Here is an 18,191-nt window from a genome sequence, read left to right on the forward strand (position 1 = left end):
AGGCTTCTGGGAAGAACCGTCTCTGTTGCCGTTGTAGAAACAACGTTTGGATCTGAAGCAGCAACAATACCAGGATTTATGAGAAAAACTCCAACAGATCCAGATCAGAACCTGCAGTTTGGACCCGTTCCTCACCAACAACAAGCAGAAGTTCTGCTTCGATCCCGAGGCGTGGGATGAAACACCGGAACCTGCCGTGGTCCTGCAGGCTGACGTTCCGGATGGTCAGAGACAAGTCTCCTCGCCGCAGGCCGTCCTGGGACAGAGACGTCCGCTGGATGTACGTGTCCATCATCATGTCTCGGTCCGTCTTCCTGAAGCGGTACACGAACACGTACTCCACACGCTTCTGAGGGCCGGACGGCCTCAGGTCCGGTCGGGACCACTCCACCGTCATCCCCACGGCGTCCCACTCAGGATCCACACGACACGGGAGGATGACATCATCTCCAGGCGCAGCTACGATTGGCTGAGAGGAACCAATCAGACGGAGGCTCCCTGGAGACACAGGGAAGATTTTATTAGGTTTCATAAACATGATCATGAGATTAAAGCAAATCCCTGAAACTTCAGAGTAGTTCCCCCAAGAGTGGAAATCCCCACAGAAAGAAACATGATCCACCTGTGGAGGATCAGGTTTCCACCAGGTTTTCTCCAGGAAGTTTGTAACATAAGCAGCTTTTAGGGGAATCTGCCAGAAAATCTGGAATTTTCTGGAATCTGCCAGAAAATTTTCTGGCAGATTCCGATTTCCGATAAAAACGATTTCGCTTTTTATCCAAGCGAAATCGTTAAGCTCCATTTGCTCTTACCTGAATCAACAATCATTTTAATTATTTTGTCATTTAAATCATTGAATTAATTCTGTTCTCCAGTAGCTCCTCCTCTAAAGCTTTGCTTTTAATTTGAATATTTTCCCTGAGCTAAAAGCCCAAGTTTTCCATCCATTTTATCAGTTAAAAAGCGATTGGGTTTTTACATTTACATTTTGGTAAATTTGGACTCCCTCATCCCACCAACTCACTCCGAACGTTTCCATTGTTCAGTGTGATGTCAGCACCCAGAACTGTTATAAAGATTTTTTTCTCTTTTATACTAGAATAAAGAAATAATTCAAAAATATTTTATTGATCCCAAGGGAAAACTAAATGTTGTAACTCATCACTTCATATTCTAGAAGGAGTTATTGAAGATTGTGATGGATCCTGGAAGGAAGAATCTCTTATTGTGGTCTGTATTACAGTAAATCTGAAGAAGCCATAATATTAAAAAATACAGTTGTCATAATACGAGAATAAAGTTATTTGACAATAGAATGGATTTATTAAAAATAAAATGTTAGTATTTTATTTTTAATATTACCAAAATAAAATGGTAATATTAGGAGATTTTATTAGAACTCCAACACGAGTTCTCACAATTTTAAGATGTTCTGGTAAAACTTACATTTTAATTATTCTAATATTAAATCTATATTCTCATAATTAGAGAATGATTCTTGTAACCAGATGCTAATACATTGTGGTCCAACTGAAAAATATTTTCTGTCATTTGCAATTTCTTAAAAAAAAAAAAAAACAAAAACAAAGAGAGAGAGAGCAAAAAGAATGAAAATAAATTGGATAGATTATTTCATTTTCATTTAAGACATGATGTCACACCCACTTATGACTTTGACTAAGCTCTATATGCATTAATTATTGCTGTTATCAATAATTAATGCATAATTAATTATCCATTAATTAATTATGCATAATTAATTAATTATGCATCAGCTGATTGATATCAGCAATCAGCTGATATGGTGAGTCAGCAGGTGAGTCAGCACATGTTGACATGCTGATGGCACTGACATGTGCTATCAGTATTTATTATTGATTATTTAATATCAATAGTAATCATTAAATAATGGAAAGCATCACTTACAAATAAAAGTCAGAACCATTTTTATCGGACAACCGGCGGAAACGATTTAATATCAAAAATAGCGGATTTTTTAAAGTTTTCTTAATCTCTAACAAAGTTTATGAAGTTTTTCTTTATCTTCAGATTTGAAGACTTTTAATCAACCAACGTGAAACAATTTGAACCGTCAGGACGTCGCAGTGCATGACGGTCAATGTAGTAGTTCAGAGTCCGTGAGTTTTCTGTTTAATAATATAAGTATAAACAGCAGAATGAGGTCAGAGGAAAACAAAGACACAAATAAGTTACTTAAAAATAAAACAGAGACGGACAGACCGTCTAGAAACAGCTGAGTCATTCATTGTTCGCTGTTTAAAGAATCAATGAATGAAAGTTTGAATGGAGACGCTTCCTCGTTGCTTAGTAACAGTTTAACGTAAGTTGAGGAGAAAAGCAGCAGCTTTTACCTTTAACAGGCGTCCAGAGCAGAACCACGAAGAAGAGAAAAGTCCAAAATCCTGAACGGCTGAAGAAAATCTCACAGAGACCAACTGGTACCGACATTACAACAGAAATGTTGACACTTCCTCTGCCGAACCGGAGCTTCACTGAACTGAGAAGGAAACAACTCACGGTTACCGTTTATACGTAATGGGCGGAGCTACGGAACCATAGCAACACAACAATACAAACCGCGATTAGTCATAGAGCAACAGCCAATCAGAGCCTCGACAGAGCCTGGGACTTCATGACGTAGCAGCTCTGGAGCGAAGGACTGAGACAACTCGGAGTTTTTATCAACTTCAGGTTGTTAAGCTGCTCTATAGTTTGTAGTGCTTTACAGCTAAATAAATAACATTTATTATTTATCAGGTTATTATTACTAATAGCAAAGTTCAATTGTATCCAGCTGATTTATTACATGATGCTGCAGGTTTACATAACAAATATAGAAAGAAGATAATGTTTATTTTATTTATCATAGGTTCATGTTAGATTTAGCTTTCAATCTATTATTGGTTGAATTGTTTCTACATTGTTGGGAGATTTATTTATTTTCCTGTTTGTGTCTTTCTTCTTTTATTTTTGATTTTATATTTTTGTTTGATGTTTTTTCCTCTATTCCCGTTAGAGATTCTTTACATGTGTGTTTATCAACTTAAATGGAGATTTTGGGGGAAAACAAGAAAAAAACCAAAAGCAAAGAAACAAAAACAAAAACATATTACTCTGGTTTTCTGTTTAATTTGGGTATTTTTTCCCAGAATGGAAAAACAAAAAACAAATTTGAGATAATATCCTGGAGTTTCTGTTTTGGTTGGTTTCAGCCAATCAGAACAGGGTTATCACAGAGGCGTTGCTGTTGGTGCTGGGACACACCTACTTCCCTCTCTGTGGTTTATTTGGTGTTTTACAGCATGAAGGTAAGATCTGACCACTTGTTTCTAGATTACTGTTCAGGACAGACAGACTCAGGAGGAAAGTTTTATCAACTTATAGTTTGAGCATTTTAGTTAACAACAGTGCTGAGCTGTTTGTATTTGTTATGACTTTAAGAATCTAAAGTTTCACTCTGCTTCTCGTAAAGGAGATTTAAATGTCTGCATCGTGATTTAAATGTCACTTAAAGCTCAAACACCAAACGATGTCAGACAGAAGTCCCGGTGAATGTTTGTTTTCCATAAACAGGAAAAACAAAAATGTAAACAGAGAGCGACAGCGTGACACTGAGAGATATTAATATTTATCTGGAGTGTCTGTTGGAAACCCAGCCACTCCCAGTTAGTCATGGTATCTCCCCGTCAGCTATGACGTCACAAGTGATTCCCTGGAGTCTCTACAGAAGCGAAAGTCTCCACGTGTTTTTAACCACATGACTTGTTTGAAGTCACCTACACATATGAAAAATAACAATTTCTCTCCAATATATCAGAATTTATATACTGTATATATAAAAAATATCTCAATACTTCAGTCAACAAACTCTTTAACCAGGCAAACAAAAACTAAGCTATTAAAGTAGAGAAGAGAATAATAAAAACTAATAAATCATGAAAAAATAAAGGTAAAAAAGAAACCAAGGTTTGATTTGAGAATTGGTTAATGAGGCATCTTTGAAACCACTAAGATCAAATGGTAGGAGTTTGAAAACCCAGTTCAGAAAGCAGAAGAGAAAATGAAACACTATATTAATAAAATGTTTCAGAAATAATTTACTGAATAAGAAACATTGACCTACCATTTGGACAAGTTAATAATGTTGTGGTCAGTAGCTGATTTAATGGACTTATGGTCACCAACAAGGAGGCGCTGCAATAAGTTTAAAGTCTGTCCAGATATATTTTTATTATTGATAAAAATGAAGGAAAACCAGAAATAAAACAAACACACTCACATTACTGAATCCTCACTTTTCAACCAAAGTTAGTCACAATTTTAAAGTAAAACTCTAAACAATTCGACTCTCCAGCTTTATTCACTCACACAGTTCAGCACAACAAGAAAAGCAAAACAATATAATTAACAAACTGTAACTGAATAAATAACAGTTGACAGGTAAACTGGTTGAGTCTGATCAGAGCAAACATGGCCGCCGCTCTGGTTGGATTGGCGGTGTGTCAGACTCAGAGCTGTGGTTTCAGCGCTGTGCTCCTCAACAGCAGAAGGAAAACCACTTCATGATCAGTCAGCCTCTTTCAGAGCCTTTAGATTATATCAGGCGGCTAGCTTCAGGCTGTTAGCCTGACGGATGGAGATCAGCCACCGGATCCACAACAGCAGAGCAACCGTTACAATGGAGCCAAAGTTTCTCATTGAGGTCAATTTGTTCATCAGGCTGCTCAAGAACGCAACCTGAGGTGCGTTCAGGCTCCTGAACGCAGCCTGAACGCAGGGGAAGAGGAGCAGGGTTTGGTAGCGTTATGACATCACAGTGAGTCCAGCTGCAACAACAACAATAAAACAGATTAATAACATTAACAGATTATTACCATTAATTATAAACATTGTTACTGGGAACCAAACATAACACTTACTTCACCATTATTTCATCTAAATATTACACTCTTCACTGAACTGATTTGACATCAAATCTTGGTTGATTTGATATTTCTTAGCTTAAAATGAGGCTCCAAAATCTACCATTCCTATTTCTGCAGGTCTCTTGTTCTTTTCCTCCCTTTTGGTGCAGTTAGTGGGATTTTATAAATAATTTTATGGTTTCCTAAAAACCTCAGCAGAGTCAAAAGCCACCATGTTGCTCTGCTCTGAAACAGAAAGTCACAGCCAAACATTGAACACGTTCTGATCGAGATCATTTTCTGTGGGTTGATATTTCTGTTTAAAGCATTTTATTGATCCTCTGGTTTATTATAATTCCTGAAAACAAACTGGGTTTTGCTGTAATCATAGTAGAAATATTAGTTGAAAATGAAACAGTTTGTGTTGATTTAGTGAATTTCTATTTGTATTTAATTACAGCAGTAAATTAACTTTCATATCACATCATAGTTTATTGTGACACTTGAACAGTCAGCCTTTAAAGAGCCCCGTCGCTCTTTAAAAGCTTTTGAGAAATAAAAGCAGCATATAGATTAATCACTGAACATTTTGAGGTAAAACGTCACATCTTATTTAACTTTTAAAGCAGTTTTAGTTTAAATGTTTGGGTCAGCACCAGACGAAGCTTCTGTTCACCTCAGGCTGTAAGTTGCATCAGACGTCAGTGACATCACTTTCTGCCACTTCCTGCAGCCTGGTGCACCAAAATGTTTGACCTTTTCTGAGCTTCTCAGCGTTTCTCTCTTCTTTTTTCACAGCTCCTGCACAAACAAGATGCTCACATATTTGTACCTGGAGTTGATCGCGTTAGCAGGAAGCTGTGGTGTGTTTGACACAGTCATCAGAGGTGTGATGATGAAACCCCCCGATGGCGAGGCGCCTCAGTGCAGCGGCTCAGGATGGAGATAGCAGCTCTCTGCGCTGTTGCTGGTGAGTAAAGATCATTTTTAACGTAATTTAAAGACTTTTATCTGCGATTCATCTTCTGGTTCATTGACTCTAAAGCTCACCTTTTAGATTTTTATTTTATTTTTTAGTTTTTAACTAGAAGTAACTAAAGACAGCATTTCTCTGATGCTAAGATCTGAATGTTTTGCTCTCTCTGAACTAAAATGAAAACTAAAATGTAAACATCTTCAGCTAATTGAGTTCTTTATTTGTGGGAAACATGAAGATCGGAGAGTTTCCTGCTTTGGTGTTTCCTCTTTGATGGTTATTGTTGCATCAGATCAAATCGATTATATCAGCTTCAGTCGTTGAGTCTGTCATGAATGTGAATCAGCATTTTGTGAAAACTTGACTGATGCTTCAAAACGGCAGCAGACAAAATAAAGCAATGATATTTTATTGTTTTTCTGTTTTACTCAATCAGAAACGGTGTGAAAACTTTTCCTCTCTGAAGGTTTTTCTCCTCTTTGCAGTTTGTCTGAGGCTTTTCCCCAGCAGATCCCAGTTCTTCCGGTATGAGTCTGTCACTCTGAGCTGTGAAGGAAAATCGACTGAGTGGAGAGTCTGGAGAAATACATCCAAACAAATAAATAGACTCTGTCCCTCATATTTAACTCACACTAATGAATCTAAATGCAACTTAACTGAGTTGTATGAATTTGACTCTGGAGTTTACTGGTGTGAATCTGCAGCAGGCGAACGCAGCGGTTCAGTCAACATCAGCATAACAGGTGGGTTAAACGTGAGCAGAAGCTGATCTGATCTGATTCTTCGCTGTAACTGATTCAGGCCGACCTGTTTGTGGTCTGGCAGACAGAAAAGCTTCAGTTAAAAGTTTGGTTCCTGAAACGTCTCCGTCTCACATTACCGCCAAATTTATTTCATGATAAAACATCAGAAGAGTTTCGACCCGATTTGATGCTTTCAGACGAGTTCTGTTGATTCTCATGTAATCAGAGCAACAAGCTAAAAGCTGAAAATCTATAAAATGTTTATAGAGAGAAAAATCTTGAATCTGTAAAGTCAAAACTTGACTGTGATCATCTAATTGTGCAAATTGAAATATATAAAAAAAGCTTAATAAAACACGGCATTTTCAAAATGGACGAGTTTTCTATGAAAACGTTTTTGTCACCATGTTGAGTTTGTTTTTCAGACGTATAGAAATTTTTATATTTCATAAAGCTGCAGTGAGAAAACTTTTTTCATAAATTGTGATCAACAACCGGATGTTCCTATTGGTGGGAAAGACAAAGAAGAAAACAGGAAGTGGTATGATGATGAGGGCGTGGCGTTTTTAATGTCTTATTGTGTGAACAAACTTATTCAGGTCTGATTTTATTAACATTAATTATTTAATGGAAATACCGGAACTGCAAACTTAGGTAATTTTCTTTCTTTGTTTTTTCATATGCAGGAGATAAAAATGCTCATAGATTTTTTTCTGACTCATTTAAAACTCGTTTCTTTCACGTTTTGTTTCTCAGATGAACCTCTGATCCTGCAGAGTCCTGGACATCCAGTTAATGAAGGAGAAGCCCTGATGCTTCACTGCAGGTTCAGGCCACCGTTATCCTCCAATCTCACTGCTTTCTATAGAAACGGGGTTCTGGTCGGGAACAGCTCGACGGGAACCTTCGCCATCCAGAGCGTTTCTAAATCTGATGAAGGATTTTATAGATGTAACGCCTCTGGAGTCGGAGAATCAGCAGAAATCTGGCTGGATGTAAGAGGTGAGACATATTTATGGAAGACAATAGTGCCAAAAGTCAGTCTGTTTTTTTAATTAATATGCACAAAATTGCAGTCTTGACTTGTGTAAATTTGTAAAATTTTTTATTTCTTATTCTTTTTCTAAAATGTGTTGATTGATTCTAATGAATAAAATGCTTTAATATAATTTGAGTAAATTAGCTTAGGCTGGTGTGAATCCAGTTGATTTGAATTTGGGGCAAATTAAATTCTAAAACTATTTAAAGATTCTTGATATGACTTATAATTTGCATTTAGAAACTGAATTACCAGATTATTAACCACCTGAATCATCATTAAATATGATTTAACAGAAAGAAATTAAATTGTTTTCATCGATAAATGTGAAAAGGACGTGATCTCTGGAGTTCAGAGCAGTGGGTTTTATCTGCCGCCTTCATTTGCGCAGAGATGCTGGTATTGTTTGTATGTAGGCCAGCTAACCTGCTATCTTTGTGTTTTAAAGGGCGCAGGCCTCAAACGCCTACAGCTCCCATTGCATTCGTACTACTTCCTGTTGTGGCCGGCCTTTTGTTGTTGATTGCGCTGATCTTGCTCTGCCACTGGAGAAACCACAAAGGTCAGTGTGTTTTCAAGTAAACACTCAGAAATTTCACTTCCTGCTGCTTCTGTGTTCAGGTGTCAGAAGCAGGGAGGGGAACAAACGGAGGAGTTTACGTGAAACGAGAAGCTCTGAGACCTGCAGCTAATTATTCAGACTGATTTAGCTTCTAACGAGTCATTTAACTTAAAGTTAACGACTCTTAGTGGTCCGATCTCAAAGGCTGAGAGGTTTGAGGTCCAAACCCGTTAGCATCCTGGTCAAAATTCTCGGTTTAATGACATTTTGTAAATGTAAATCTGGCAGAGATGTGAGTCATTCTGGGTTTATCTGTTAACACTGTTAACGTGGTTTTGAGTGTTTGAGGTTTTTAATGTTTACAGAAAACAAATGGAAGAAATCCTACGTTTTGAATCTTAACTCTCTGATTTTCTTTTGGTTCATGAAAGCATCTCTGCTGCTTTGCAGAAAGTTTGAGATTGGAGATTTTAAAACTTAAATTTCACAATGTGTTAATTCACTAAATCAAAAACTGATGTAAATATTTCATCCTCAAAGTCTGAAGTCATTTTTTCTATATTTTCTTGATGTTCCTGGAACTAAATGTAGCTATAAAATGTCTAAATCTGAAAAAGTCAACACCTAAAGACAATATGAATTGTCACATTGTAAATGATTCTCTTCAATGTTGTTTAGTTTTTGTTTTAGTCACTTTTAGTTCCCACCACAAGTCATTTACTGAGCATAAACTAACAGGGGAAACGTTGATGCTGATGTTAAACTTAAACCACATGAGGTTATTTAAGGTCTGCACCGACTGAACCTCAGCATTTCTGAAGTGATTTATTTTAGAAACATGTTATTTTCTCACTGAGGAAATGAAAACATGAGGCATGAGGTCTCATCCTAGGTTAAATTTAATTACATATGTGCTGAACAGAGCAGAAAGTGACAGTTAATGTTCCAGCCTGTTTCATTTCATTCCTGTTTGTCTTGATTCAGGTTTTCTTCTTGCTGATTTCTTTTTTCTCAGTCTGTGCCGTGACAACAGCAGCTCCATCTGACGTCTAAATAAAGAAATGTCAAATATGTCTTTTATTATGGAGGTGAAAGAACGAAGGGCGTTAAATGTCAAACATGAAATGTGATCATCTTTGACGCAGCAGGCGGTTTTACTGCGTAGGTTTTAATATTTTTGTATTCATATCTTTGCTGATAACATCTGAGGTTATTATTAACTCTGTGTTGCTCCACCTCACAACGATGAGTGACATGAAACATATTTCTTGCTTTGGTGTGTTTTCATGTCATCTCCCTGGATGCTGTTGTCACTGTCTGATGCTTTTCTATAAAAGGAATTTTATCTCAAGGCTAAAAATGAACTCTGGGTTCACACCTAACAGCAATTTAGAGGCCAATTAAGACACTGATGTCACTGAAATGCCTCATTGACCTGCATGGAAGAGTTTTAATAGTTGGAATACTTAGGATGCATAGACAGGTACGACGCTGTGTGTGAGTAAACTATGATGTCATACTCCATCTTTAACCCTCAGTGTGAGTAAACTATGATGTCATACTCCATCTTTAACCCTCAGTGTGAGTAAACTATGATGTCATACTCCATCTTTAACCCTCAGTGTGAGTAAACTATGATGTCATACTCCATCTTTAACCCTCAGTGTGAGTCATCTGCAATACTTTAGTCTATATTTTTAGTCACAGCTGAAAATGGGTTTAAAAAAAAACAACAAAAAAACCCACAAAATCTTATCAAGTATTTTTGTCAGTTTCTGGTGCAAACATCTTCATCTTCTTTAAATAAGACAAAACTAACATACAAGTAAATTTTCACCAAGATATCATAGCTTTTTGTTAACTTCTTAATATTGACAAAAAAAAAGTTCCAATGGAAAATGTTTTCACTTAAAATATGGGAAAATGTCATTATCTTAGTTCAACTTTGTTAACATATTTGCTGTAGTAACTAGACAGAAATACTTGATGTTTAGGAGTTTTGTGTTTTTGCAGTGTAAGCACTTTTGTCAGCTGAGACTGATTCAAACTGAGACTTAAATTAAAAATAAATTAAAAACCTGAAATGTTTCTCTGTGAAAGGGTTTAGTGACATCATACACACTTTAGACCTACTGAGAAATAAATATCCGCTACAAAGTATTTTAATAAAACATTTATCTACCAAAGCAAAACCAAGTAATAAACTACTTTAAACTTTATTTTATACACTTTTCAACACAGAAACAACAATTTAGTTTAAGAGACAAATTTTTACTGTCAAGGCAATAAAATCATGAAACTGCAACAGATCCTGCTTCAGTGACTTTATCAGTTTTTATTGCTTCTGTGAGACACAAGAAACCATTCATGAACTTTGATTTTTAATCTGATGACAGCATACAAGCTTCATAGGATAAATGTTGAACTTTGACCCCGTCCCGCCGTCACCATGATTGGTTGTTTTGTGCAGGTGGAGTGAACCGTTCTGTGTCCTACACCGAAGTCACCATCTCACAGGACAGGAAGCCTCAGAGAATCACTGGTGAGTCGACATTCGCTCTCTGGAAACACTGAGATGAACAAACAGTCCCTGAATGCATCACAGCCGTCAGAGGAGGTCACCTCTGACATGGTTTACAAACTGAACTTTGATTCAGTTTCCAAAGCTCAGTTCCCTTCATTCCGTCATCCCACGCAGACAGCACGCCTTTGTTGACGTTCATAAAACAGGAAGAACATAACTATGATGACAAGAGGCGTGTCCATCACCCTGGTAACAGTTCCTACAACAAGCGGCATGAAGTACAGCAACAAATAAAGCAGGTCAAATAACCATTATTGCAACTGATTATTTTCTTAATAAGATTTGAAATAAACCTTTAGATAAATTTGTGGATTAGAAATGATTAACCTGAGTGGAAGCGTCTGGTTTTAGAGAGATCATGTGGTTTAGATGGATGGTGCACACAGTACAGACCCTGTGCATGTTACTGTTCACATTTAGAAACTTTGCACATGTGCACAATGCTGGAGGGCAAAAAGACGATTCTTTTCCTCTTTAACCGCCGGAGAATAACTCCATTAGCTGAAGGAAACCTGGAGATGAAGATATTGTTATTAATTTAGTGCAGTGCGCCACAGCGAAGGAAAAACTAATGCAGAAAAACCTTTAAAGAAAATCTAAACTGTTACAAGCAGACTAGTTGTCTTAACAACTGACAACAATAACACTTTATGTTTCAGGATTTAACACCAGAAAACACTCAAACATTTCCCACGCAAAGAACAGAACATTCAGTCTGTTACAGTTTTATGTTTTTAGGCCTTTGCGATTATTAACAAGTGATAGCTGTGGTAGATTAGCTACCACTGCTATTAGCTAAGCTAACACTGTGGTGGCTGATTAGCTAATTTAAACCCCTGATGATCTCAGAGAGTTGGTGTTTAGGTCTGTGTTAACTGAACCAAAGCAATTCCACATCACATCTACATCTTACAGTTGTCATAGTCAAGCTAGCATAGCTGACCTTTAGCACAGCGACATTTAGAAAGACTGACCAAACTCTCTGCACTTCCTCAGGAGATTCATAATTAGAAAATATGATTAATAAAACTGCACATCTACAGAGCAGAAATCCCCTGAAAGCCTCAAGACCTTATCTGTTAACTTTAGCATCATTTATGTAAATAGGACTCATTTACCGTGAAGACAGTTTCTATCTCGTCTCTCTTTGCTTTTCCCCAGATGCAGGTTCTGTCCCGACCGTCTATTCCACAGTGATACCAGAGAGTTGCTGATAACGTGAGAACCAGCGTCATGCAGACCGGGCTCCCTGCTGTGCGTCCAGAAACACAAAGCATTCATAATAATGGGGTGTGTATATTATTCAATGGTCATTAAATGTTACAAAACTTTACATTTTCACATGTTATTTTGATGCTTAGAAGTTCAGTGTAAACATAAGTCCTGATGGATTTTTCTGGTACTTCTCCCCACTTTTTGGGCCAGTTTGTGATTTTATCCAATACATTAAAGCCTAACTTTAATTTTTTTATTCAATATATTAAAGCCTAACTTTAATTTTTTTATTCAATATATTAAAGCCTAACTGTCCTTTCAGTTGTTTAGCATCTTTTTGTTACCACTTTGTATTGCATAGATACTGGTGCTATGAAAGTATTGAACTTTTTATTGAATTGCTTTGCTTTACATTTGAATATATTTCATTTTTGAGTCTTAATTTCACCATAAATGTTTATTATTATTTTATGAGTGTCCTGCATCTTATTGGTTAGGTTGGGTTTGGTTGATTTTCACTTCGAACCCTTTTGAACCAACATGTTTCCTTCATATCCATCCTCATACATAATGGTGAAGTGAAATCTTCCTTTGAACTCTCAGACAGCTTCAGAGAAACTAAGAGTTTCCCAGGTGGAGTTTGGTGTCTTAGTTTCTGTTTTCTGGTTTAGATGTGATTGTAGCGTGCTTCGCTAGTTTGACTGATCAGATCAGTTTTGCAGTGCGTGATGAAGCTGTAGAGCTGGGGGCCGGATACACGCCCCTGTGGAACGCCGGCGTTAAGAACATCACTTCTGTAATACTGTTTAAGAATAAGTACTTACAAACACAGAAACGTCTCAAAGAAAACCAGCAGCTGCAGAACCCAGAACTCATTTGTTTTCTCTGCTGAAACTCTTTGAGCCACATAATTTAAATACAGAAACTTCTGACTGCAGATGGACACAGGAGGCTCAGTTTCACCCACAGGAAAGAGATTAAATAGTTTTACCAAAACTGAACCGTTCCAGAATAGTTTCTAAAAGTTACAGTAACTCTGACACACCATCTGTTATCAAAAAAAAAAATACCATAAAGAATTTTTAACTCATTATTTTCAGTAAATTTAGTCTGGTCATTTACCAAACTATTACTATTAATGTAACAGTTTCTAATAGCATTACTAAGTCTCAGAAGGAAATCGTCAATTCAGTTATAAAATATATTTGCATCTTATTTATTCTTTAGGAGTTTGGAAGATGCTCTTTTGATTCTGATTGCTTGCAAATTTCATTTGGATCTTGAAGTAGCAGGAACCCAAACAGGAACCCAAACACTGAACAAATTACCTCATGGTTCTGATGTTTCTCTGTCAGGATCACAAAATATATTTGTTTTATAATCAAACAGGCTGGAAAAAACAGGCAGATGGTTGCTTTTATAAACTTTGTGTCATTAAAATGCTCCAACATCGGTGGATGTTAGGCAATCTTAAAATTACCTCACATTTTTGTAACTGTAGATTTTTACACCATTTTCTCCTAAATTCATACACTAAAGTAAAGTTTCATGTATTTCACCATGAAGAGGTTTGACCTAAAATGTTCCTCTGTTTTGTGACCTTTCACCTTGTAAAATAGAGAAATTGTTGAGTTTTGAAGTTATTTAAAGAAACTGAAAATCAGAACAGAAAATAATAGTTTTAGCATTTAGCTTTGAATTTCAGTTTTTTTCATCTTATTGACCTGCAGCTTATTTTAGTTAATTTTTTAAGGAGGTTTCTTCTCTTCATTTTGCATAAATATTAACGATCTCCCTCAGTTTTTTCTAATTATGCTAAATAATGTCGGTTCCCCATTTGCTGTTTGTTATTCTAAACTCATAAAATAAAAACATAATTGGATATTTTAATTTAACAATAAAACTGAATTTCTTGCTACATTTAGTTTTATTTGCAGTTTCACACCATTTTATTTCGAAGCACAGATGAAAATGTTAAACCCAAAGAGCAGATTTAGATCAACATTAATTTCTTCCTGTAACAGAAACTCTTATCTGTTTCCCTCAGAGATAATATAGTCACTGATTTGCAGTTTCAAAACAAAGATCTTCTCTGTCTCCTAATCAAAGCGGCTTTGATTAACTAAATGACAAGAGAGGGTTATTTTTAGCATCATAAATCATCCTTCTGCCATTTATTGGCTCACGTGCAGATTTACTAGTTTCACTTGTAGTTTATGTTGCTGAAGCTGAATCCTCATCTGAGGGCAGGAAGAAAAAACAAACCTTCATGAAAGATAATATTCAATTTCTAAACAAGTTATTTGTGATCAAATTGTTCCCTCTCATATAAACTGTTAATGTTTGACATTTCACACACATTTCACTGCTTTGGTGAGATCTGAGACTCAACCCATTATGAACCATCCTGACCTGAAACTGGAGGCAAGTTGAACTTTGAACTGAACTGAACCTGCTGCTGCAGAGGCTCAGTGAAGCTTTTAGGGGTTTTTAGCGTCTGAGGAAACTTATGTTAATAAGTTACATTCTTTCACCGTTTATTAACAAACTGTTTTATCCACCATTACATGAGATTCAATGTGTTTTCTCTTGTGACTTTGCTCCTTTTGCATTTGTAGAAGAAAAGCAAAGGATGAAACAAATGACAGATAAATCCAGCAAACTGAAAAATCTAAAAGCTGAATGGGACAAAGGTCAAGATGATAAAGTTTAAGATGATAAAGGTTAAGATGAAAAGGTTTAACAGAAACCAAAGGGACTCAACATTTGAACTGTAGGGAGTAAAATATCCTCCTCCAGAAACAAAATCAGCTCCAAAAGTCAAAGCTTCATGTGTTGCTGACTGTGTATTTAAAATCATAATGTTTCTGGTTTCATTCGTCAGCGTTTTCTTCTGCTGATTTTCCATTAGCTGCTACACAAACTGGTTTCTCCAGTTCTATTTTTAGCTCATGATTATCAGCAGAAAACAGAGACTGAATGATTTCATGTGACCTGCTTTCACCTTTTGAACTGCTTATGTAAGCATTTACTCATGAGAGCAACTTCTAAAATGTTATATATATACTGGTAATTTAGTAATCAACAAAAATCAGAGACTTCTCTAACATTTCCCTTCCTATATTTATCTCATCTCCAACATTTTTACAACATGATGATGAATGAATGAGTCCAAAATGTTCAATAAATCCACAAATCCTGTTTTAAATGGAGTTTGAAAAGATAAATGCGCTGCGATCTTTACATGTTATAACTTTGGTTTTTGTTTGTTCCTGTTTTTTGCTTTATTGTTACTCATATTTTTAGTTTATTCCTGCGGTTCTGCATGTATTCTCATTGTTTATTTTTGGACTCGTTTTCCAGGATCAGTGTTTCTTTCTTTTTGTTTGAATTTTCTCATCTTTGCTTGTTTCTTTCAGCTGCATCTACTTCCCTCTGATTAGCCCCTCTGGTTCCCTGCTGCTCTCTCCTCTCCCTCCTGTTCCTGTTACACTTTCTCTCCATTTATTCCTGTATTTTACCTCCTTGTCCATCAGCATTAATTCCTGTTAGCTTCCTTTAATTCATTTCCTCCCACTATGATACTTAATGACATCATGTTTTTTCCTGTTCATTGTTTCCTGAACCAGGAAAGGTCTAGTTTCTCTGAACAGATATAAAATGTATAAACTAATCCTGGTCAGGGGAATAATCTACAATCTAAAAATAACCTACAATCTAAAAATGACTGCAGGTGTTTTCTAATTGGCTTCAATGTAGTAAACAATCCCGGTTTTACTAGAACATCAAAGATTTACATTCTTTCATTGTTAATAATCGAACACGTGATCAGAGAATTTACTGCCACTGACTTCATTGACAACTCGTAATTTAATTATGAGTTGGAAATGAAAGCATTTGAAGTTCCCTCACTGGTTTTAACTTGGCTATTTCCTCATTGATCTCAAATTAAACTGCTTTGTTTCAAGTTGGAAACTTTTGGGAAGATTTTCCTCTGTACCTCCAGTCATTTGCTCCAGGAAGGAGATTATGGAAGAAACTACTTCCTGCTTGTGAATAAATCTTGTGTTTGAATCATGTTTGCTGGTTAATCGCTTCATCTTGAAAGGAAGCAGTCATGTATTCAGTCTGGGTCTCCATTACGTTCTAGACTGAAATCTTCATGTTTGTCTGCAAACTCAGCTTCCTGGTTCACATTTTTCACACAAACAAGGATTATGACTTACACCATGTTTTCAGTTTACAGGCATTTTGAATATACATGAAATTTAATGGGAAATAAAAAAGGAGATTTTTAAAAATATTTTCTTATACAGTTGTATCCAGTAAAGTTCAGGAGTCCAGTTCAACATTTGCAAATTTTTTAACTGAGGCACATAAATTTGCTTTTCTATTAAGTTCTTGTCACAAAATAATTGTTTGAAATATTTCACAGATAATCAGAGTTTAGACACTAAACTAAAAGAAAACAGACCTCAGTGTTATCAAGAATGTATTTAGATGTTTTGTTCCATGAATGAATGAATGAATGAATGAATGAGTGGGACTGGTGTCTCTCTCTGGTGGTCGATGTTTTAATAAAAATTAAATAAAAAAGTTATAAAAACTATCCAGAAAAATGTCTCCTTGTGATCAATTATTAAAATCAGTTGATCATGTTTAGTAATATTTTCTAAATAGTTCACAGAAATGTTACAAAACATGAATTTTATTATTTATTTTGTGTTTTTTCTGTTTCATCAGATTTTCAATATGTTGAAAACTAAAACAAGTTCTTTCCATCAAGCATACAGTCACATTTTCCTGATAATTTTTCCGCTTTTCCAGAATCTTATGATACTTCAAGGTACTTATACTTGATACTTATGATGGTAATTAGTGGATTAATTACAGTATCAGCCTGTCAATAATCAATCAAAGCCGACAGATGGAAAAATCATCTGATTTCCACCTCTGGGAATTAATATACTTTAATAAAAAACTTTAAAATGTATGAATAAAACATAAAGGTGACATTTGTGGAGATGGAAAACTTCTAATTATTAGAGATGAAACTGTTTCAATCTGCTCTGAAATCCTCCAACATGGCTGAAGACTGATGATGAGAAAAGTTCATCATCAATACAGTCAATACAATCGATGAGTCAAAGCTTTGAATCCTGAGTCAGAGAAGATGAACAGGGCCATCTAGTGGCCACCGCTCGGTACTGCAGCCGAAAACAAAATGAACTGGGATGCTTCAGGTGTCCAGAAAAGAGACATTTCCTTCTGATTAAACATCATCTGCTCTTCTTCAGCTACTGGATTATTTTAAACTGACAGACAGAAGAATAAAAATATAAAGTTCAGTGTTCATGTCGGGCAGGAAACCATAGCAACACCAATCGAGTCGCTCCATACGGATCCAGGAAGCTTGAAGTGTTTAAAATGAAAGATGACAACTAACTAAAATAATCTGTTTCTGATTGATAAATATTTTTAAAAAGTTCTATAATGTCAGTGGACCACATATCCAGCTGCTTTCATATGATACAGATGGAAACTTTCACTAAAAAAAATCACCTTTTATGAACATTATGCATCAGTAAAACTTTACATGTGCAGACAGTTATTAAACTCAGCTCTGTTAGCTCTGGGCTTGAAGTTAAGACTTAATTTATGGGAAAACCCAATTCCACCAAGCAGTCTGAATACAGTGATGCTCAGTTTCTGCTTCTTTGTCACTATTTAAAACAGTTTTCAGATGATGATGTCTCTCATTAAGAGAAAAGTTGTTCAGACCAATCTGGGTCTGTAATTACCCTCATATTCATGAGTCTAAATTATTCTAGTCCAAAACCTTGTTTTTTCATTTCCATTAATGAAATGAATCAACATTCAGCAGCAGCAGTTCCCTAAACCAAGAAAGAAGATTATTTAAACCCTCTCTCTGTTCTATAAAAAACCGTTTCTGGTTTCTGTTGCAGCTCTCTGTAACTGTCCACATAGAAACTTGGGAAAACAGTCCGGCTTAGAGACCCCAGCACAGACACACCTCCAGACTCTTCCTGGAAACGGAGGTCTGATACTCCTCCTAGTCTGCATCCTGCCAACACATCTCTGTTCCCTCCTCTTCAGATCTGGACGTTTCCTGCTGAGGCTAACAGC

At 36.2% G+C, this 18,191-nt stretch overlaps 2 protein-coding genes across 3 annotated transcripts in view; one reads left to right on the forward strand and one right to left on the reverse strand.

The window, feature by feature from the left end:
• LOC129351323 (butyrophilin-like protein 2) overlaps nucleotides 1–2,546 on the reverse strand; it is a 15,991-nt gene extending 13,445 nt beyond the window's left edge. The window contains exons 1-3 of the mRNA XM_055020203.1: nucleotides 2,373–2,546; nucleotides 136–498; nucleotides 1–52 (exon numbers count right to left, since the gene is read on the reverse strand). The exon at nucleotides 1–52 is cut by the window's left edge and continues 44 nt beyond it. Coding sequence (XP_054876178.1) covers nucleotides 1–52; nucleotides 136–498; nucleotides 2,373–2,469 — 512 coding nt within the window. The 5' untranslated portion in view covers nucleotides 2,470–2,546. The remainder of the gene's footprint in view (nucleotides 53–135; nucleotides 499–2,372) is intronic.
• Nucleotides 2,547–3,251: 705 nt separating this feature from the next.
• On the forward strand, nucleotides 3,252–12,388 carry LOC129351368 (high affinity immunoglobulin gamma Fc receptor I-like). Of its 2 annotated transcripts, XM_055020242.1 has the most exons (7): nucleotides 3,252–3,329; nucleotides 5,724–5,895; nucleotides 6,387–6,644; nucleotides 7,401–7,646; nucleotides 8,132–8,245; nucleotides 10,716–10,787; nucleotides 11,991–12,388. In XM_055020242.1, exons 2-7 carry the CDS (start codon nucleotides 5,865–5,867, stop codon nucleotides 12,041–12,043), a joined length of 774 nt encoding a protein of 257 aa, XP_054876217.1. In that variant the 5' UTR covers nucleotides 3,252–3,329; nucleotides 5,724–5,864; the 3' UTR covers nucleotides 12,044–12,388. The 2 variants fall into 2 exon arrangements, with proteins under 2 accessions (XP_054876217.1, XP_054876218.1); XM_055020243.1 differs by lacking the exon at nucleotides 3,252–3,329 and having other exon boundaries at nucleotides 5,645–5,895; nucleotides 11,997–12,388.
• Nucleotides 12,389–18,191: the final 5,803 nt, after the last annotated feature.

The sequence above is a fragment of the Poeciliopsis prolifica genome, unplaced genomic scaffold (genome assembly GCF_027474105.1).
Source record: "Poeciliopsis prolifica strain line A6 unplaced genomic scaffold, Auburn_PproV2 SCAFFOLD066, whole genome shotgun sequence".
Lineage (NCBI taxonomy): Eukaryota > Metazoa > Chordata > Actinopteri > Cyprinodontiformes > Poeciliidae > Poeciliopsis > Poeciliopsis prolifica.

Bases quoted from the DNA above. Each gene is read 5' to 3' on its own strand.
- LOC129351368 (XM_055020242.1), top strand. From the start codon at position 5,865: ATGGAGATAGCAGCTCTCTGCGCTGTTGCTG. The intron at 6,645-7,400 runs GTGGGTTAAACG...TTTGTTTCTCAG, and splicing joins AGTCAACATCAGCATAACAG to ATGAACCTCTGATCCTGCAG. The intron at 8,246-10,715 runs GTCAGTGTGTTT...TGTTTTGTGCAG, and splicing joins CCACTGGAGAAACCACAAAG to GTGGAGTGAACCGTTCTGTG.